The sequence below is a fragment of the Podarcis bocagei genome (genome assembly GCF_964188305.1).
Source record: "Podarcis bocagei genome assembly, chromosome: 10".
NCBI classification, from domain to species: Eukaryota; Metazoa; Chordata; class Lepidosauria; order Squamata; family Lacertidae; genus Podarcis; species Podarcis bocagei.
This window is the reverse complement of record NC_138135.1, coordinates 10,847,666-10,870,410: the sequence shown is the minus strand read 5'-3', so window position 1 is coordinate 10,870,410 and position 22,745 is coordinate 10,847,666. Positions and strand designations below refer to the sequence as shown.

General features: G+C 45.8%; 1 protein-coding gene across 2 annotated transcripts in view; it reads left to right on the top strand.

The window, feature by feature from the left end:
* The window catches only part of MKLN1 (muskelin 1), an 88,231-nt gene that overhangs the window by 16,996 nt on the left and 48,490 nt on the right, over nt 1-22,745 (top strand). Inside the window, exons 3-8 of one of the 2 annotated variants that reach the window (XM_081210003.1) lie at nt 471-613; nt 2,908-2,996; nt 9,156-9,265; nt 10,905-11,097; nt 18,447-18,524; nt 19,548-19,613. In XM_081210003.1, the coding sequence (XP_081066129.1) occupies nt 471-613; nt 2,908-2,996; nt 9,156-9,265; nt 10,905-11,097; nt 18,447-18,524; nt 19,548-19,613 (679 nt within the window). Of the gene's footprint in view, nt 1-470; nt 614-2,907; nt 2,997-9,155; nt 9,266-10,901; nt 11,098-18,446; nt 18,525-19,547; nt 19,614-22,745 lie in introns of those variants that run through there. The other variant, XM_081210004.1, reaches the window with a different exon arrangement.

Here is a 22,745-nt window from a genome sequence, read left to right as displayed (position 1 = left end):
ATTTATATCTAAAGACATGATGCATGGAATAAGTTTAGAGTTGTGTGTACACAGTCGTTGCCTACTTGGAGCCCCCTCCCACAATGTTTTGGGCTACCACTCTCATCAACCCCAGCCCCAGTGGTAGTCCAAAACATCTGGCGATCACCAGGTAGGCTGCTGTATGCCATTCACATATACCCAGCTGTGAGCCAAGATGGTCTGGGCTGCATCTCCTTGCCATGGACATTCTCCATCACAAGCCTGTCTTTGCTGCCATGGAAGCTGTCAGAGACTTTCCTCCCAGTTTCTTTTCATTAGTGTGGCAAGAAACAGCGCAGAGCAGAATTTCCACACCTGCAAAACGCCTTCTTCTTACATCCTCTCTTGGTTTGTTTTAAGGTTCTACTTGGCTCTAGGCCTTGTTTGCGGTGTGATACACTTAAAACAAGAACAAAGACCCATGTGCATTCTTTTTCCATCCCCTATAGTATCTGATCCTGAAACTTGAAAGGCCTGCCATAGTCCAGAGCATCACATTTGGAAAATATGAGAAGACCCATGTCTGTAATTTAAAGAAGTTTAAAGTTTTTGGCGGGATGAATGAAGAAAACATGACAGATCTCTTATCAAGGTAAGAAGGATATTCAAATGTGTTTTGGGCATTTGCTTAATGTCTTCCATCGCAGGACTGATAAGGTGAAGTATAGGCAGCCGTGAGATGTGCTTTAGTCCACGATTCCCAATCTTTCCCCCTATAGACCACTTGAAAATTGGTGAGGGTTTTGGCAGACCTCTTAATTACTTTTCTGCCTTCTGTAGCAATTCTAATGCACCGTGTGCTAGAAGCTATGTGCTTTTTTATTGTCATTGGTTGCTTCTTTTATTACATATTGCATTCCATAGAATTCAAATGGCAATATGGTAAAATACAAGAAACAAAAGGAATGAAACTACACTTAAAAATAAAGATGAATATTTAATTTGACGAATGTGCTATCTCCCGTCTTCAACCACAGACCCATAGACCACCTGAATGAAGCTCATGGACCACTGGGAACTCCCTCCCTTCTGTCTGGTTTATGCTTTAACTCCCTCTTCCCCATTACTATTGGTGATAAAAATGACATTATTGGAGTGAGGCTGTTCTCTGTGTGCTTCCAGATACCTTACAGCACTGGTTTGGTGAGCCAACTATACACTTCCCCCAATGAATCGAAAGCAAATTCTTTTTGGTTTACATGGGACAGCCTTTCGTTCATCCCCGTTTCCATCTGAATTCCAGAAAAGCAAGCTAACTCATTTCAGAATGTTGGACAGCTCACTGCTTTGCAAGCCACTGGCAAGACCAAATCTGTTGCCTCGAGCAAAGCTTCTTGGCAGATCACAACACTAGCAGCCTCATAATATTTATATTTATACCCTACCCATCTGGCTGGGTTGCCCCAGCCACTGGACTGGCTGTTTCAAAAGGTGAAAGGTGGTTCTCTTTTGTGCTCATTCTGCATTTAAGCTTTCCTTCTCATCTCTGATTCCTTGCACTGGCTCACTCCCTCTGTCCCCGGCTCTCGCTTACTCTTCTGCTTTTCGTCAAATGAATATTTCTGTTCTGCTTTTCCATAAACACTGACCCCATAACATGACTTGGAGATAATAAAAAATTAGCATAAAAACACAGCACCTGAGCAGAGCTAACAAACTTGTAAGCTTAAAACGAAAAAAGCAGAAGCAGTTGAGAATAAGCCATGCACACCCTCAAAAGCTTGATGGAAAATGATAGCCTGCCCAGGAACTTAAAAGGGAAGAAGCCAGGTGACTCTCCATGGGGAGAGAGTTCCAAATCCTGTACACCAGGAAAGAGAAAGCAGCATCTGGTGACAGGCAACAGTGTTGGTGCTGACCTTTGAAGCCCTAAATGGCCTTGGTCCAGTATACCTGAAGGAGTGTCTCCATCTCCATCGTTCTGCCCGGACACTGAGGTCCAGCGCTGAGGGCCTTCTGGCGGTTCCCTCGCTGCGAGAAGCCAAGTTACAGGGAACCAGGCAGAGGGCCTTCTCGGTAGTGGCACCCGCCCTGTGGAGCGCCCTCCCATCAGTTGTCAAAGAGAAAAATAACTACCAAACTTTTAGAAGACATCTGAAGGCAGCCCTGTTTAGGGAAGCTTTAATGTTTAATAGGTTATTGTATTTTAGTGTTTTGTTGGAAGCCGCCCAGAGTGGCTGGGGAAACCCAGCCGGATGGGCGGGGTATAAATAAATTATTGTTGTTGTTTTTATTATTATTATTAGTGTTATTATTATTAGTGTTTGTATCCTCCCCTGTTAAAAAACATTTATTTTCTATATAGAAGTATGAATAAATCACATTTTCACATATCTACATTCACTTGAGCTCCTCGGACTTTTCTGTGCCATGTGGGCTTTGTTTGTTTTTGTGTGTGTGAGAAAGGAAGCATTAATTTATGTGTTCCCATCAGGTTTATAAAGATAGCCGGCTGGCTTTCCTGTGCAAGACCTTAGCAGGTGGTGGGGTCTGGCTGCTGACCTGAATATAAAACTTGGCCACTTCTTGAACCTGAACTAGTAAATGGTGCAATGTGGCTTTAGGCGCCACAGCACTTAAAATCTCTGCTCTGCCTACCTGCCATAGAAGAGAAATCCCTGTCCCTTGTTAAGCACTCTCTACGCTGCAGAGCATAGGTTCATATGGGTGTAGTTGGTCCCTGCCCTACAAAACAAAAAACTTGCAGTGATTGGAGGGCCATAAGCAGTGGTCTCCTGATTCTTATTCCCCACTTATAAATGTTCCCTGAGGGTGGTGATGGTATATTTTGTAGCAGCATGCCTATTTACAAATTGAAGCGAAACAAAAATTATCTCCTACTTAGCCATAAAAAGATTTATTAACCTTGTGTCCTTCCCTCCACAGTGGCTTAAAGAATGACTATAATAAAGAAACGTTCACCTTGAAGCATAAGATTGATGAGCAGATGTTCCCTTGTCGATTTATTAAGATAGGTAAATATATCCCTCCCCCCCTAGTTTACGTGCTACCAGTTTGCTAGTCTCTGTTCAGGCAGGTTACCCACCCAGCGGCGTTACAAAGGGCCTCTGCAATGTCCTTTGTTTTGGACGAATCTGCAGCTGGTGCGAAATGTGGGGTCTTCCTCGTGTCAGGAGCAAATTCCCAGGGCCTAGTCTTGCTTTTTGAAGTCCTTACAATGCAGTTGGAGAGTGTGTTGTTTCAGCCTACAAACCTACCATTGGCTTGGGACTCGTGTCTTAGTGCATTCCTCTGCCTCTGGTATGGTATTAGCTGAGAGCATCCTGCTGGCAATTATTGATGAAGGGTGGTGAGGAAGACTCTTATTGCTGGGCTCAGTATGTAAACTAGTCATAGTTCCTCCATTTGCAGGGTGTGGACCAGGGGTCTGCAAAGTTTTTGTGGCGTGGGCCGGTTCACGGTCCCGCAGAGAGCCAGTGTGGTGTAGTGGTTAAGAGCAGTAGTCTCGTAATCTGGGGAACCAGGTTCGCTTCCCCTCTCCTCCACACGCAGCTGCTGGGTGACCTTGGGCCAGTCACACTTCTTTGAAGTCTCTCAGCCCCACTCACCTCACAGAGTGTTTGTTGTGGGGGAGGAAGGGAAAGGAGAATGTTAGCCGCTTTGAGACTCCTGAAGGGGAGTGAAAGGTGGGATATCAAATCCAAACTCTTCTTCACGGTAGGCTGGAGTGTGCGCACACGCATGCACAAATGCTATTTCTGGCGCTCCTTCCGGCACGGATGTGGTGTGTGCAGCTTCCCATTGGCTGCAGGAGCTTCCTGCAGCCAATGGGAAGCTGGCCAGCGTCGTGGAAGGCGGTCTCTGCTCTGTTCTGTGCTGGTTTAGCGTGGCGCACGGGAGCCAACTGGCACGGGTGGCGAGGGTCCATGGGCCGGTTAAACGACCCCCATGGGCTGCTTGTGGCCCATGGACCTTAGGTTGCCGACCCCTGGTGTGAACCCTTAACTAGAGTGACTAGAGCCATTTCTGGGATTTGAGATCCTGATGCATAAGAAGAGACATGCTAGTAGAACAAAAGTTCTATTTCATCCAGCACCTTTCTGTCTCCAGTGGCCAACCAGATGCCTCTCAGAAGCTCCCAACCAAGGCATTAAGCTATTATCAGAAGTTTGTCCTCACCCTCTGGTAGTCACTGCTACCAATCCTGGAAGATTCTGTATAATCACCATGGCTGATGGCTGTTTATAGACCTATATTTCATTAACTTGATCAGTCTAAGCTAAGGGCTGTTGCCGTATTTGGGGGCAGCACAGTTCCATGTATTAAATGATAGCCATGTGAAGCAGTACTTCCTTTTGTCACGCCTGCATCTACTTGCCAGTATATAAATAGAATTTTGGTCAGTGTTATTGAGAGCACCTTGGTGGGCAGTGGCCACCAAGAGTGTCTTTCTAGTCATGCTTTGGTTTTCTTCTTTTGGCCTCCTTAGAGATGGTCCTGGGCCAAAAGGGAGGAGGTGGGTTCAAATGTTAACAATGTTAAGTGTTTTGGGCCTTTGGGTTCAAAACCAGCCCCATGAACTCTGCCTGGAATGCTTTGGGGAAAGTGGTTCAAACTTTGTAAAGTGTATAAAACACTTAGAGTAAAAAAGTGCTATATAAGCAACCCCTTCGGAAATTGCAGTTGAAAGACAGGGAATAAATGTTGGATTGTAGCCAAATGAGTTCTGCTCAGAGTAGACCCATTAAAATTAACTGGAGTTACTCATGTCCATTGATTTCAATGGGTCTGCTGTGAGGTTGACTATCATTGGATACAGACCATTTAAAACAAATACTTAAACCAAGTACTTTTACTTTCCAAACATTGTCCTCAATTTATGGCAGCCTTCATTTTGGTCTAAAATAATGTGGTTGACCAAAACGCCAGTTGATGCTAGACTTGTATAAGAACAGGAATAACACCGTGAATTCTTGGCCCTCCTGCTTGAGTGGGGACAATTCTTGCAGATGGGTATCTGTCTTGGAATCTGTGGGATGCTGGGCAGCAATCTCTGGATTAAGTGAATTAGATCTGTTTAATAATAAAAAAGGACATTTGCTTTGCCTTATGCTCGCTGGGTGGCCTTGCCTGTAAAACATTACAAGCTGGCAAGCTTTTTCCTAATCTGAGCTCATGTCCTGATTATGTTTGTTTTTTCTTTAAAAGAATTTGCGCAACAGATGAGCAACTACACCAGTACTCTTGTTTTGCTTTAACTTCATTGATTACTTGGGTATTTTGCTCATTGATCTTCTCATTTTAGAATCTTGATTCCCCCCCTTTCCCCTTTTTCACCCCTTATTCACACTTGCTTGAATGGTGAAGTTTTGTGTAGATTATCTAATAATAATAGATTTAGGGGAAGCAATATCTTGTGTGGAATAATGTCAGCATTTGCATGGAGGCTACGTATATAACGATAGTTTTCTCCCTTCCTGCACTCTCCCCACCCCACCCCCCTTGTCAAAAAATCCACTCTAGTGTTGGAGTTTGGTAATACAGAGTATATTAGCCTTCCTCCAGATGTTTTGGACTACAACTCGGAGCTACAATCTAAAACAACAGGAGGGCACCATGTTGCAGTTAGGTGAAATAGGCAGATCCAAGTGAAATAAATGGAAAGAAATGGCCACTCTGAGTGGCGCCATCATTCTTTTGAGTTCTGTTTGGTCATTCATTATTCTGGAATCTTGAATTATAGAATCCTAGAACCAGGGCCACCTTGTTCAACTGCCTGCAATGCAGGAATCTCAACTAGATCATGCATGACAGATCCCTATCCAGCCTCTGCTTAAAGCCCTCCAAGGAATTGCAGCTGTCCACACTGCAATGTGCCTACACACGGTGTTTGCGGCACCAAAGTGATCTCCATGGGCTGCAGGCCTGGGCAACGTGTGTTTAAGTCCTGGGCTACCCAGATGACAAGACCGATGTCTTGGCCTCATTGATGTGGTCCAAAGGAAAGCTGAGTAAGATGTTTAACAGCAACTTAGCTGCAGGACTTGCAGGGCGCCTCCCTAATTCACCAAGGATTTGAGACCCAGCGGCTACCCTCACCTGGTTTAGCCAGCCAGATGAAGCTGTTCCCGGGGCTGTCGCATGCTGACAACTTCTAGGAGCCACAGATGAGAGTTGAGTGCAGGTGGGGGGCTGGCTAATGGTGGATGAGCTACCCAGAAGGAGCACGCCATGTCCCCCACCAGAGATATTGCCCCTTCCTTAACACCCCCTACGCCTCCCCTATACACTAGTGACACAAATATAGCCTAGCAGTGCTGTACCATACCGGCCCCAGCCCGACTTGGCAGTAAACCATGATAGCTGAAGGAAGCATCCATGTTCAGGGGCTGTACACTTTCGTGCCAGATGCCGGGTGCAAACAGGGAGAATTGCTGCTTTCATGCCCTGCTTTTGGAGCTTAGAAGCATCTGTCTGGATGACACTGGCGCTGGAACACTCTGGTGAGATGGACCTTTGGGTCTGCTCCAGCAGAGCAGCTGTTAGGTTAAAAGAAACTGCGATACAGTGTCTGGAGGGGAGAGGTCAGGAAGGGGGAGTTGGTTATGGAGAAGGAGGTTCTAAAAGACCGACGGAATGGATGATTTTGTGCTCCGGCGCTGTGGATTGAAGATGGCAGGGTAGAGATGATCCAAGCTCGAAAAGACCCACTTAATTTTCCGTGGATCTGAAGGTGTTCTCAGCCCGTGACATTCACAGCACAGCCTGTAAGCTGTCTACGTGCAGTGCGTGGGCTGTACTGGGAACATGGCTCGTTAGCAGTCGCTCCGTCTGTTCTTTTCATTCCAGGCTCTTGGGTCTAAAATGCTAAGATGTAGGAAATGCCCTTTCTGTTAGCCACTTGCCACTGGCAAACGTCTTTTAAGTAGCTGGTGCGAAAAGCCCCTTTTGATGCCAGCGCGTGAATAGGAGTTCTGTGCAACTCAAAAGCTTGCTTTTGATTTTTAAGGTCGGCTAGTTCAGTCGGAGGGATTGCTGGGCTTGCATTGTGTTTCTCACTGTGTGGATCTGATGTGACTGCAGAGGGACAATTTGTGCATTACTGTAATCTCTGTGAAAGGGAAATTGAGGTGTACACACAGGTTTGAGTACACACGAAGTGCATTGCAGGCGTTTTTCATGGCAGGTACACTGTGTGATGGGGCTCTCATTCCACCCTGGAACCTTGATAATTATCCCTCTATGATTGGATGTTTATCAGGGCTAATGTCTTGGAAAAACTACCATTGCCAGGATCCTTTCTAAGGGAGGCATTGGCACTTAAAGCAGTCAGGCTTGTCAGGCAGAACACCAGACACTTAAGATTGCAGAACCAAGAATGCGGTCTAGAACACCTGCTAAATCTGGACTGCAGGGAAAAATCCATAGTGATGGGCAAGCTCTCCACTATTACCTTATTGATAACTTTATGAAACGTGAAAAGCGACCACTCTGGACCTTTTTAACTGCATTTGCTTATTGCTGATCCATGGGCAAGATTTGTTTTTCAAAGTGCACCGCTTAATTTAATTCTAAGCTTCCATTTTTGGAGCTGGGAACCACTAGCCTCCAGAACTGGGAACTTGGCCAAGATAAGCTGAATCAGTGGCCCTTTCCTTAGGTGCCACAGAAGTACTTTACTCAAAATGATCAAAGGCTGGTGTCAGGAATATAATTGCTTCCATACAAAACTGTGCCTGTGCGCCTTCATAGCTACTTTTCACACAATACTGCATCTCCATTATTTCAGATTTATGCAGAACCTCCAGGACAGGTGTCTAAATGATGTATTCTTCTAAATGCTAATGGCATTCATTGGGTTTCGTTTGTATTTTAACTGCTTGTGCATCTGCACATTCTAGACAGCTATAGTTTAATGACAGGAATCACAGGTCTCCTGGAGAGCTGGCTTTTCATAGGATCCTCTCAAAAGATCTATCTGATTATTATTTTTAAAAAATCATTTCCTCCAAGGAACTCAGGCCCCTTTTACCTTACATCATCTCTGTAGGGTAGGTGAGATTGAGACACGGTGATGGTCCGCTTCTAAAACTCGTAGTATTCTATTTCTTCTGCAATTTGAAAGTGCGCTTTATGGATCACAGTTTATCCACCATTCTGCATATTCTGGAAGGTGGCCTTTGGCCACAGGTACTCAAAAGCTTAATTTGACGCAGAGGCTTAGTTTCGGCACTTTAGGCTTTAAGCCTGGGGTGTGTGGCGAAGGGCAGTGTGTGCAGTTAGCCCAAGCAGAATCTGCACACCTGGAAGTGAAAGTGAAGGGTTTTCCCAGGTGAGAGGATGTGACGCTTTGAGCTTATCTATGGAAACTTTCAAGTAATTCTCTGGCATCTAAGAGATTTTGAGGATTGACTGGGTAGGGAGAGGGAGAGGGAGAGAGCTCAAACAGAAGTGGGTGGAAATCTAAAGAAATCATAGCTGGCACACATGGCTTCAGTACCCAGCATGTAGAAGGCAATTGCAGAATACAGATGGAATTCAGAGGCCCTGAGTGACTGTGGGATGTGGTCTATAGGACGGGGCAATGGATTTCTATCTGTGGGATGTGGTCTATAGGACGGGGCAATGGATTTCTATCTGTGGGATGTGGTCTATAGGACGGGACAATGGTAGGGAGTATGCACACAGGGCACAAACCTTTCAAAAGGTGATTGGGCTTGCATTCACAGGTCATATAACCCATTGTGACGGGGGCCTGTAGAGTGGCACTTGTTTTTACTGTGGGAATCTATGAGTGAGTTCACTGTATTTGATGCACATTTAAGTGGTGAATAGTGAGACGGACAAAGCTACCTTGCAGGCCATTTGTCTTCAGTTGCTTGGCTTGAACTGTAACTCTCAATTTTCGAGGGTCCTGTGGATTCTGGTACCTCCTTCCCAGAGTGAGATAATGCAATGGAACTGGGCTACACAAAAACAGTCCATGTTGTCCTCCTACTGCTTATGCACACTTAACAACTGTTGCATTGCCCTATTTTCTTTAACGGCCCAGTGATGCTTTTAAATTGTCTGGGAGGAATGATGGCAGACAAGCCAGTGCCTGCCACCTGTGGTCAGTAGAAACCAGCATGTCAGTACATAATGTCTTTTTCTCCTTTCTTGTTATTCCTCAGTTCCGTTGCTGTCGTGGGGTCCCAGCTTCAATTTTAGCATCTGGTACGTTGAACTTAACGGCATCGACGATCCGGATGTGGTGCAACCCTGCCTCAATTGGTACAGCAAGGTAGGCTGCAGAACTGCTGGAGGTTTTTGTGAGAGAAAGAAATTCAATTTTCTGGTTGGTGGATAAGTTACCCTGTTTGAATTCAAGCAGTCAACTATTGTATGACACTCGCAGCATCAATATCATTATTTCTATAGACATAGCTGTTTGACGTGGTGCTTTGGCCGTGTCTCTGTGAATCTGGGGAATGTGAAATGCTTTGGAAAAATATCCTGCTTTTTGTGAGAATCGTGAGCATTTCATAATGGAAGAACTTTGACTTTTGTGTGACAGCATATTTATAGCTTGCCTCAGTTCCAAAAGAAGATATTATTTAATAAGAACGACAATGATATTGATATTATTGTCCTGGTTTGACCTTTCTGCAATTGAAAAAGATCCCAAGTACCTAGTATTGGGGGGGGGGGGAGCCTATACATGCAATCTCTGAAAGCTTTTGGCATCCCGAGTAGTCAATAGTGGTTAGATACATCAACACTCTGCCTCGGTATATGGAAGGTTCAAATATTTCTGCAGGTAGTTCATGGACGTATCTTTTTGCCCAGTTTTTCCTTGGCCCATAAAATCAGATCCTGCTTGATATGTTTGAAACCCTTGATTCCTGTTTTATATTGTCTTGTTTCGATTTTAGGCTGTATTTTTTAATGATACAATTTTTAAAAATATTGTGCACCGCTTGTAGATTTTTAAAACATTAAACAGTTTATAAATGCTTCTAAGCATGTGAGGTTAGGGCTGGTTTCTGAGCTGTCTGACAATACAGAAGTTGCAATAATTGTTTTAGGATTAAAAATATGCATGATGAAAGCAGTATGGAACTTTTAAATTTCCTGGCTATTAGACACTACCGAGAGCTCTTCCTTTCCAAGGGCCCTTGTGGTATAGCTGATAAAGTGGTTGATGTCAACCCAGGAGATACAAATCCAAATCCTCACTTGGGCATGATCTTACCTTGCAAGGTAGTTGTGCAGATAAAATCTGTGCAAATCCATCAGCACTGCAGCGAAGCAGGTCTGAGCCTGATCAGCGCCTGGGTGTCTGTGACTGCCTGGTTCCATGGTGGAAGGCAGGCAGGATATAAACGTAATTTAAAAAGTAGGTAACTAAATCAGTAAGAAGGCATATGTGTAAAATTAAAATTGGGCATTGCTTTCTCTCATCTGCTCCCAAGGGCTTAGGTAAAGGGACCCCTGACCATCAGGTCCAGTCATGGCTGACTGGGGTTGTGGCGCTCATCTCGCTTTATTGGCCGAGGGAGCCGGCGTACAGCTTCTGGGTCATGTGGCCAGCGTGACTAAACCGCTTCTGGCAAACCAGAGCAGCGCACGGAAACGCCGTTTATCTTCCCGCCGGAGTGGTACCTATTTATCTACTTGCACTTTGACGTGCTTTTGAACTGCTAGGTTGGCAGGAGGAGGGACCGAGCAACGGGAGCTCACCCCGTCATGGAGATTTGAACCGCCAACTTTCTGATCAGCAAGTCCTAGGCTCTGTGGTTTAACCAACAGCGCCACCCGCGTCCCTTTTCCCAAGGGCTTAGGTCCCTGTTTAATCCAACCCAGTGCCGGAGGTATATCCTGCAGCATTTGGCTGGGAGATCCACAGTGCTGTTCTCATAAATTTCCTTGTGTTCCAGTAGTACCGTGAACAGGAAGCCATTCGCCTCTGCCTGAAGCACTTTCGCCAGCACAACTACACAGAGGCCTTTGAGTCCCTGCAGAAGAAAACCAAAATTGCGCTGGAGCATCCTATGCTGACAGACCTTCACGACAAGCTAGTCCTGAAGGGCGACTTCAATGCCTGCGAAGAGTTGATAGAGAAAGCTGTGAATGGTAAGAGCAGAGCAGGGAGCAAGGCACGTTTTGAATTAGATTGGCAAATGAATAGATGTCTTGGCTGTAGCTGGGCTTTTTGGGATCCCTTTATATTCTTGACCTCTGTAAGTCGTCAGTGAAACAGGACCCCTCACCCTCCCAAGCTTCAGTCGAGGGCTGGGCAGTATATCAATAGATTGTCCAAAATCAGTTTGAAGACAATGTCGTGATAGCAGTTTCATAATTTTTCACCTGGCAATATATCACGAATCTTGATGTGTGTGTGTGTGCACGTGCACTGTGCAAAAATCAGAATGTGGGGAAAACCGTGAAGCCAGCCAATGCTTCTCTCAGTTCCTGCAACCCCTGTTAACTGTGCCACATGCAGGGAGCATCGAATCACAAGAGCAAATATCACAATGCAGGAAAAACTCTACATAGTTCCATCCTTATTTCAGACATCGTGATATATTGGTACATCACAATGTTTAGCCGGTGATATATCATAGTCTTGAAAACCAGATATCGCCCAGCCCTATGTCATTCAGATTATTGGCAGTGCCAAACAATTGCAAGTTGCTTTGAGACCCTTCCGAGTAAAGAGGGATGAATGAATATAAATAATATAAATACAACCTTCTTTGCAGCTTGGCAGACAGCCAACCCAGAACAAACTTTACAGAACTACGGTAAATCTTCCTGTTAACAAACTCCCCACTTGCCCCGCTCAGAGGAGTGTTCCCTAATGTGGCTGCGTGTCATGTCCATCACGTCCAAAGTACTCATCATGTGTAAGCCTGGCTCTGGCTGACGCTGCTGCAGCTGCCCTGGAGGCAAGCAGTTGACTCTGGAGGGAATAGCAGGGGAATGCAGAGAGGGAGTGGCTACCTTTCTGCATCCCTCTGCTGTTCTCCTGATCTTATCTTTCCTTTAACAGCCAATTGTCCCCTAGGGTTTGTGTGAGGGGAAGGAACAGGGATAATTGGCTGTTAAAGGAAAGATAAGATAAGCAGAGAAATAATGCATGAAAGAAGGTGGTTAGAGGCTCCTGTTTCCCTGCATGCTTGCCTGTGAGCCCCTCTAGATTCCTCTGTCCTTCTCCTGGGGATTGCCATAGTTACTGGACCTGGCTTGCACGTGGCTTATTGTAATTTTACAAACGGAATGGGTAGCTGGGATCTTGGAGTTCTGGTGCAAGAGGAGCTTCACATTACTGACCCATCTTGCCCCGGCTAGATTTATTGCCATGGAGCCAGGAGCATTCTGCCTTTGGGAAACAATTTCCAGATGCAGCGCCTTGGAGGGATGTGATGCTTACATTTATGGGTTGACCGTTGAGTCTGGGAAACAGGGGGGTAGCCTCACCATCACAAGGGCGAACATTTTTGAAGCCTGCAAAATATAGTTCCCTGTAGGCATGGTAGGGGTGCACAAACATTTCTATTCCTATTCTTGGAGGTATGTGGCCTGGCCCATAACGTCTCACTGTAATACAGGGGTAGGCAACCTAAGGACCATGGGCCGGATCCGGCCCAATCGCCTTCTCAATCCGGCCTGTGGATGGTCTGGGAATCAGCATGTTTTTACATGAGTAGAATGTGTCCTTTTTTTAAAAATAAATAAGGCAGCCCTGTTCAGGGAAGTTTTTAATCTGTGATATTTTACTGTATTTCTTGTCTTTGTTGGAAGCTGCCCAGAGTGGCTGGGGAAACCCAGTCAGATGGGTGGGGTACAAATAATAAATTATTATTATTATTATTATGATTAAAATGCACCTCTGGCTTATCTGTGGGGCATAGGAATTCGCATTTTTTTTCTTCCAAAATATAGTCCGGCCCACCACATGGTCTGAGGGACAGTGGGCCGGCCCACAGCTGAAAAAGGTTGCTGACCCCTGCTGTAATATATGGTATAGGCTGGCCACTTGTATCATGTGACTTATTCAACTTATTCTTGGTCACACAGGTCAGGAGGCCTAAGCTAGCTTAGCAGTGTTGACTGCAGCCTTTTGGGTTTCAGGGCTGTTACCAAATGGCAGGTGTCTCCTCCCCTTCCCTCTCTGGTTAAGGAACAGCGGGTGGCGCGCCAGGTGTGTGGAGAGAGAGCCAGGGACAGGAGCATGAAATAGTCCCCCCAGTGAGAGTGCTCAGATTGCCTTGGAGTGAACTTTAACCAAAGAAGTGTTTGTCAGTGGCTGGGACTGAGCCCAGGGATGCTTTTTCCACAGGTGACTCCCTCAACTGCATGAGCTAAATCCAGGGCAAAGAATGAGGCAGCTGTTTACCAGCTGACAAAACCTGGGGCAGCTCATACATAAACACCTCCTTGTGGCTGCGTGCTTCCTTGAAGATCTTACCAGGATGCCAAAGCACTAGTTTTCTTACCAAGTCCTCCTCCTCCAGGGAATTTCTCAAGTTCCCTAGGCCTGCATTTCCCCCCTTGCCTTAACTGGCCAAAGCAGAAATGAAGCTTTCTGGAAAACTAAGCTGCTGGCTTTTGCACACATGGCTTGGAAATGGGTTTGGGCTTGCACTTGTGCTTGAAAGTGCCACATATTTATTTTTCTCACAGTATTGCAGAGGGTGCTTGATTGGGTGGAGAGAAGCGGTGAGGAACCCAGGGCTAGAGTTGGCTGTAGCTGGGACCAGTTCATGGCAGGCTGACACCCCTTTGCTCTGCATCCAGATAATGTGTTTTCAGTGTCTGCTGGCCATCGGCCACGCATGCTTCCTCCGTCCCCCTCCTCTCTGGTGTCTTCTGAAATTCTCAGAAAATGTGCAGATGGAAACTCAGGCAGCTGCCGGACTTCCTCTTGGAAATAATAATAAAAAAAGGTTTCCCTGAAACTCAGCTGTTTCGCAGCCGGGGCTTAAATACCTCATATTTGGATTCGTTCCTAGAGCTTCCAGGCAGCCTATATTCTGGCTAGCTCTCAAGAAAGTTCAGTCATATGGTAGAAATGCCAAATGCAGGGTTACCTTAATGGTGTTGCTTGGAAGCGCCTCCAGATGCAGGCACCAAGCGTTCCAAATAATTCATCTCGCCAGAGTTGCGAAAACTTGTAAATTCACAAACACCCACCCGCTCCTGCCCCTGAGTCAAGACTCTGTTTGGATGACTTCTTGCCCATTTCCGATGACTGCGTATCTGTTGGCAGAGGACTGCTAGGGGCTGATTCTGATGCAATGCTTTCCCTTTTCCAAGTAATACATGTGGAAAGCATACATCTGAATGCCCATTCCCTAGGCTTTTGTAGGAGAGGTTGGTCCCCAAGACTAGACAGGAAGTTAGTATCTTCTTAGCCAGCTAAAGCCAGGTGGGATTTCACCAATTCCCCACATGGATGCTCATCTGACGTATGAAAGAATTCTCTAAATTGGTTATAGGCAGTCCTTTTTTAAAAAAGGAGCTTGTGCTGTTTGGGGAATGTGGGTATTGATTACAAAGTGATGATAATAAGGGAGACAGCTGGATCCTGGCAACTGGTTGCAACAGGCTCCATCTTTTCCTTAGCTTGGCACAAGTGTTTTGGTGCTCTAAGAGCTAGGGTTTATTGAGTCAGGCAAGTGTTGAGGAGGTGCCTTTGGATAGGCATAGAGGAGTGACACAAAGGACACGAGGGGTCTGGAGGTTTCTGCAGTGGCTCCCTGTCTGTGGAATTCTCTCCCTAGGTGGGATCACCTGGCACCTACACACTTTTAGGTGCCAGGCAGAAACGTTCCTCTTTATCCAGGCCCTTTGCCGATAGACATCCAATGCCCTTTTAAAATGTGTTTTGGTTTTTATTACGTATTTTGTCTTTATATTGTGATTTTATGTTGTGACCACCCTGAGATCTGCGGGTACAGAGCAATATACAAATTTAATTAAAAGAAGAAGAAGAAATAAAATAGCCTTCATGATCTATAAGAAAACAAATCCCAGTTGGGCAATATATTTGCCGAAATCTTTAGTTCTAATAAAGTATGGCAAGCTTTCAAGTTCTCCAGAACACTTCCATCATGAAAGATGTTACACAATGCAAGCAGTGAGGAGGACAAGGAAAAACAACATGCAACAATTAGCTTTGAGGTCAACTTGCAAGCTCTGTTCCAAGATGGAGATTGCTGGCTGAATAAGTCTCAGATATCAGGTTGCACAACTAGTATTCTGGGCATAAAGAGGAAATGGCTGCTTCCCATCTCTTGAGAAATCATAAAGTCTGGTTTGTAACCCAGATCTGTGTCAAACCTTAAAAAAAAAACAACAACCCTGCACAGGTTCCTGGGATAGGCAGATAGCAGAAATAAAGAGGAATGTGGCTGCTTTATTTTAACAAAGCAGCCAGACTTTAATTTACCAGGCTGCAATTTAGTTCGTTCCAATAAAGGAGGGGAAGAAAACCTCCAGACATTGCTGGTCTGTAGCTCCCATCATCCCTGTCCATTGGTCATGCTGGTTGGGGCTGGTGGGAGTTGGATAACATCTGGAGGGCCACAGGCTAGCCATCTCTGCAATAGACATATTGACCAGCTGGGGAAAGTGGTGAGAGTTAGTGGGAATACTCTATTGTCTATGAAGCAGAGGTAGAACAATAGAATTGTAGAGTTGGACGGGGTCACAAGGGTCATCTAGTTCAACCCCCAGCAATGCAGGAATCCTTTTCCCAACTTGGGGCTCAAACCCACCCTAATGCTCTAATGACTGAGCTATAGTTTTGTATAAGCCTATGGCATCCGGTATTCCCAGGCAGTCTCCCATCCAAGTACTAACCAGGCCTGACCCTGCTTAGCTTCCAAGATCAGATGAGATATCAAGTCTGTTCAGGGTAGTATTTTGACATAGGGTCTGCAACTTTTCTGTATTCTGGCTTTGGTAGCAATGTGGGATGGTCAGGGAGCTGTGTCTACCCCACTCTTGGTTGGTTAAGGGGGAGAACTGGCTCTGATGTAGACTTAACACATCATCTGTGACCCCCCCCCCCGGCCTTCATTTCTTCCCTGGGTCCGAGTCCCACTTTGTGTCTGTGAGCCTTGGTAAGGTCACGCTGCCCCTGAACTCCCCACTTTGTAATGGGAAAACAAGCCTTGAACTGTTTCAAGCTTGCTATCGGGTCAGTGATTTTGCCTTTCTGAGCCTGCCAAACATCTGTTTCCAGCTCAGTTATGTGTACGCTCTTGAAAAGACTGCAGTGCATTGTGAAATGCTCGGTTAGCAGCAAGCTAAATTTATTTAGAACTGAAAGAATTGTTCTGCTTCTTGAGAAAATATGTGCTTAGTCTCAAAGTGGTAGGCAAGCAAGTTGCTACTTGAGGAACTGTCCTTATGTCGTGGAAGCTGGATAAGGGGGCATTTCTTTGCTATTTCTCCTCAGTTCCCGGCCTAGAGCCCCTTCCCCAACCTGGTGCCCTCCAGATGCTGCTGGACTACAACTCCCATCATCCCTGACTATTGGTGATGCTGTCAATGGCCAATGAGAGTTGTAGTCTGGAATATCTGGAGGCCATCAAGTAGGGATGCTGGTCAGGGCTGAATAGGACACAGTTTTTTGGGTGGGTGGGGGCGGCAGATGTTGGAATGAGCTAGATTAGCAGGAGAGTTTCAGAACTGGAGGGCTGTAGTTTGGTAGTACAGCATCTTCAACTGTTGCTCATAATGCTTGGTTTCCTTGATCATCTTGGTCACCCCCTCTGCACACCTTCCAGCTTGTCAACACCCTTCTTAAATTTTGGTGCCATGGATGAAACCCGTCCTTGGGGAGGCTTGCACAGTCCCCCCCCCTCCTGCCCTTAGCTTCAAGATGTATGCTGGGATACTTGCAGTTTCTCCTGCTAGAGGTCTCCTCGAGCCGTTCTTTTCTCTTAGCTCCTTTCTATCACTTGAATTAAAGGTAGGCAACTCAGCCTGCTTAAAAAAAAATAACGAAGAGAGTTTGTAGGCCATTTGTGCACATCCCAGAAATCCCCTGCTCTGAAGCCAAGCCACTTCAAGAGGCACCAGTGTCCCTTCTGTGAAATGATGAACTTGCTATGTCCCAGCAAGGTACATTTTGCAAAGCACCTAAAAGCCCCAATCCTGGCACCAGCTGCCTTAAGTAACAGTCTGTCCCAAATTGCTGCTGATGAGGGCTTTGGAGACATGTTTTGGTAGCCAAGCCGGCTGAGAACTGTTTCTAAAAATCAGCCGAAAGCCTTATTTCCAAACCGCCACTTCGTTATAAGTGGACGATGGCCCTAGACAGATGCAGGTTGGCTCCTTGGTGCAGGGGACGGAGGAATCCAGTGCATTGCGGTGGCATTTTTTCTTGAGCGGTTTGGCAGCGAGAGGAATGGGAGGAGAGGGGTCAGGTGCTTTCTACAAGATTGAACCAACTCACCCTCCCTCCCTCCCCTGGCCAGTGCCAGCTCAAAACAAGCCTTTGTTGGTGTTTAGCACAAGGAGATTGAAAGCGGAGTGGCTGCCAAGGGAGAAATATTTCTGGGAAGAAGCCTGGAAGAACTCCAGGCCCCAGCATCCTGCGCAAGAGAAGCCGGGTTATAAGGAAGTCACAAACACAGCTGGAGGCGGGAGAGCGTTGTATGTGACACAAGTCATCCTGGGGGGTGTTGATTGGAGATCCTGACCCGACCCTTTAAAAAAGCACCACGCTGCGTTTTGGTCTTAGGAGCTGCCAGGGGAATTCTGCAGCCATGAGATGCAAAGGCTTTTGCGCTTCGAAGCATTCTCGTCCACCCTCAAAACAAGGACAGGATCCAGCTTGCCTGAGCAGGAGCAGACATTCTGACACCCTGAGCCGCTAGCGATGCTCTCCAGCAGCTTCTCTGGCTGAACTCCCCTCCTGTCTCCACATAGTGAGCTCTATCCTGGTCAAAGGGTATTATTACTGTTGCCATTTAATTATAGGCTGCTTTTCAGCCCAGAGGCCACCAAAGTGGTGAGCGACTGATTAAAAGGAAATATGCAACGGGTGCAATAAAATACCATAAATCAGGGGTGGAGAAACTCAACCCTTGGGGCCCAGTGTGGTCCTCCAAGCCTCTCTTTCTGCGCCTTAGGACTGCCTCCAGTCATGCCCCCTCTCCAGAAAACCACTAAGTTTGGCTCCCCACCTTTTCTGAGGAGGTATATCCTTCTTACCTGACATGTGCTTGATTGCGAGTGATACCTCATCATGCCACTTGGTGATTTTGCACAATTTCTGTTACCAATATTTCTGCTCTAAAATGCTCAAGGTGCCTTTTGATCAGTTTTTAATTAATGCTATTTACTTTTTAAAGGTATAGTATTTAGCACAGTTTATTAAATTATTATTTTTTAAAGTGATGTTTTTTGTGAAGCGGCTGGCTGCTGACATTTTCTCCTGTTTTTGTTTCCCCCACTTAAAACAGATGGCTTGTTCAACCAGTACATCAGTCAGCAGGAATACAAACCACGGTGGGGTCAGATAATCCCCAAAAGCACCAAAGGTGAGACAATTGGATTCGCTGCAACGCAGTCTGTAGCAGGCTATTCCTGGACAATCTTAAGAAGCTAGTGCAGAATGTGTAAGAATCATGGTCCAAACAGGAGCTGACCGCAGGGATTTTAATGCCTTCTTTCACTGGCTGTATGTGCACTTCAGATCCCATAAAGGTAAAGGGACCCCTGACTGTTAGGTCCAGTCGCGGATGACTCTGGGGTTGCGGGGCTCATCTCCCTTTATTGGCCGAGGGAGCCAGCGTACAGCTTCCAGGTCATGTGGCCAGTATGACTAAGCCACTTCTGGCGAACCGGAGCAGCACATGGAAATGCCGTTTACCTTCCTGCCTGAGCGGTACCTATTTATCTACTTGCACTTTGACATGCTTTCAAACTGCTACGTTAGCAGGAGCAGGGACCGAGCAACGGGAGCTCACCCTGTCACGGGGATTCGAACCGCTGACCTTCTGATCGGCAAGCCCTAGGCTCTGTGGTTTAGACCACAGCGCCACCCACGTCCCTCAGATCCCATAAGGTCATGAAAATAATATAGTGACATGGTCAGTGAGAATACCCTCCACCCTTTTCATTTCATTTTGTTTTCAGAAGAGGAAAATGTCCTTTCAAGATGCACATATTTCACATGGGGTTGATGGAGAAAAAAATTGCATTATTATCCCACCCTAATTCCCCAGGCTCTCAGGGTGGCATACATGGTCTTCTCAAGTTATCCCTGCAACAATTTGGGGAGGGACTAACTCAAAGCTATCTAATAACTTTGAATCCAAGTAGAAATTCAAACCTAAGTCTCCCCAGTTTCATTCCAACACTCTAGCCAGTACAGTGTATCATGTTGGATTTCAGCATTCTGTTTTGACGCCTGCATGTTTTGTGTTACAATAGCCAGTGCTGTCGTTTTCATTCTTGGAATTATGTAAGTTTGCGCATCTTGAATCCAGTTAAATACGTGCGTCGGGAAACTCACAACCATGTAGAATAATGAGGATTTCTCTCCCTTAAACTTGAACAAGGTGATGGCGAGGACAGCAGGCCTGGAATGAGAGGCGGCCATCAAATGGTCATTGACGTGCAGACAGGTGAGCAGCCTTTAGTTTTTTGTTTTCTTTTTAAAAATAAAACTATAATTGGTTTTTGCATCTGGCTATAGTTCTGTGGATGACCTTATTTCAAGGTTCAGCTTAAACTGTTGAGAAACCAGTGAAAGGTTGCAAAAGGAGGACCATTGCTGAATTAGTCAGGGAGCTTTTGACCTCAGCTCCTTCCCCTTCCAGTGCATTGGAGCAGACAGATGTGTTTAACTGGAGGAATGCAACACGATCACAGACCAGAAGCAGATTCACTTAAAACAAAATTGTTCTGCACCATGCAATGTTGGGGCTGGAGTTCTCGGGACCTGTCTTACTCAGGCCCGCCTAGTTTTGCAGCCTGAATAATTGCCAGGAGTCTTGCATAGCTTCATGGGAACTCCACGCAGACTTGGCACCAGAGGTTTCCAACCTTTCCCATGTGAGGCAGTTGGTTTAGCTCCACTAGGCTTCCTCTGCCTGTCTCTTCCTCCTTTCTTCCTGGCCCTTCTCTCTGCTCGCCTACATACCTCGTTTGCCTGGCCTACTGAACCTTCGTCCATCTACAACCCTGGCTGGTGGGTAGGACTGTGCCTGTCTGATCCTAGCCTGGAGTGTCCTGATTTTGGCTGCTTGATCGCCTGTGGTTCTTGAGCTTTCCTTCTGTCAAGACAGGTGTGTTTGGGGCTTCATTCCAGGGACTGGTTCAGGTTCATGGCTCCGGGGATCAGCGTGTGGTCCCTTGCCCAGTGTACAAAGCAGGCTTGGTTTAACTGGTTATTTTTTAATTTGGTGGATCCGTTGAGGAGCCCCTAAGGGTCAGGGAAGGCTGGCTGCCTTTGCCTGAGGTTTCTGCGACTGCTTCGGCCAGAGACGTGATGTCACCGAGTGGGGTGGACATCTGGCTGAGGACCAAGAGAAAGTTCTCTTTGAGGTCCTTGGCGGATGGGGTTTTTACTTTGTGCTTTGGGGTCTGATTGCTGGGAGGAAACCTTTCTGCTGGGGAGATTGACTAATGGTCTGCAGTTATTTTTTGCTTTCCATTACCTCAGCCACGATAAACATTTTTTTAAGTGAATCCCAATTTTCTTTGGTGTTTGCATAAATAGCACTCCTATTGGGTGATTTCAGATCACCCAAATATGTTTTGGTATCCCAGAGCCATCTGTTTAAGAGGTTGCTCTGAAATAGACTCACTCACCCTTCTTATTTTCATTGAACACCGAAGACTTTATTTAATCTTAGCTGCAATTTTTCAGGTCACTGTGGTCATACCAGCACCCCAGTTTTGTAACCTGTTATAGGGGCTTCGAGGAGCATAGTAAAAAGTAAATAAATTTCTGAATAGAAAAGCTATTTCATTCTGAAGTACAGCTTGCTTGCTTGCTTGCTTTTAACCTCTACCAGAGAGTTTCCAGGGTAGATATATGTGTACAAGGAATGCTGAATTAAGAGAAATGACCTAGAGTAGGCTTTAAAATACTAAAGTATTTCAGGCTGCGTTTGGGCTAAAATGATGGCCTGGATTTTTAAACTTTTGCTGCTCTCTGATAAAAATTGTAAGCATTCTTTTATAGGGTCTAGATTTGGAATTGTCTTATACTGCTGTTTCAGTTTTAACTTTTTAGATACTGGTTTAGATACTGATTCTAAGCTACCTTGGACAAACTTTTGTTTCAAAAGGCAGCATATAAACCCTATAAATAAATGAAAAACAACTTTAAAGCAATCCAAGGGCTTTCTGGTTATATATATATGCCTCCTAACCGTTCCTCCTCATTTTCTTTCCTCCCTCATGGTTTGTTTTGTTAGTTCATAGTATTTTGTATGGGGACATTGTTTTATCATTTTTGTACAGCTTCTAGTTAACAGCCACATAATAAATAATAGTTATACCGTTAAATGCCAGAGGGATTGTTAATGCAGCAGGGAAGCGCCCTCTAGTGGACAGAAAGCGGAATACTTTTTAACGTTATTATTCTGGCAGAAATAGAATAGGAAATTGCCTTCTGACGTGCATGACAGAAGTTACTTTGTAGGGAGGCCAGTTTCTGGAATTCTGCAGTTTGTCTCAACAAATTATGACGTACACCCGCTGTCGTTTTAAAACAGCCACGTGTCCAGGGAAGGTACTGGTGACCAGTGGCTATTTGCCTGATTTTTCCGGGCAAATAGTACCAGGACATTTTGTGCTCCTGCTATTTCAAGCTCGTTTGACACTTTGGGGATGTGCAGTCTGGAACAATCCAAGGGTGGCTGAGGAATTTTAAAGGTGTGTCAGTCGCCAGTCGCTGCCAGAATTTCAAGGTGGACTGCTCTTGTCGCTTGCTCACCTGTATATTCAGTCTGTATTTCCTGCCAGCCCAATATTCAGTGGCTGTAAGTGATTTACCGGCCAATGAGAAGCTCTCCTCTGCTTGCTACCACATCCCATAAGTCTCTGATAAAGCTGAGCTACATAGCTTTCCATCTGCCGCCTTGAAGATGCATATTTCAATTATTCCAAGCTGAAAAAGTAAGTGTTAGTTGCCTTAACGTCATCTGGAAAACTTCCAATTTGCCACATGACCTTTGGGGCCTATTTTGAACACAGGACAGCTTCCCCTTCTGTCCCACCCCCCATCCTAATTTTTCTACTGCCCGAGACTTACCTTGATCCATGGAACGTGACATTGGCCTTCTCCATCCTGAACAATCTCTTGCTAAATGGAAATTCTGTCTCCATTGCATCGGACTTAAGCTTCCTTTTTCTTTAGTTAAGAAGGGCCCAGAGGATTTTCCCTCGGAAATCTCACTGAGGAACAACACACTCCTGGTTTGCTTGAGGCAGACGGACACCTGTACTTTATTCCTTTCCATAAACATGCCCCTCCTCTTCTCATTATGGGCATAAATCCAAAAGACTGGTTCTGGCCAGTCTAGCGCAAATGGCTGCCTGGGGTCCCAGAGTTGGAGGCAGCCTCCCACCACCACCACTGAGATAAAAAGTGACATGATATTTCTAAGCTATGAATAGCAAAGCGCCTGGCGTGGGGATGAATCAGCACTTGGCCAGCTACCTGACGGAGGAGATCCCTCCTGCCAATTTATTGCATGTCTTGTGGGCATCCATTTTAATATTTTGCTTAGTGCCTCGTGAAGCCA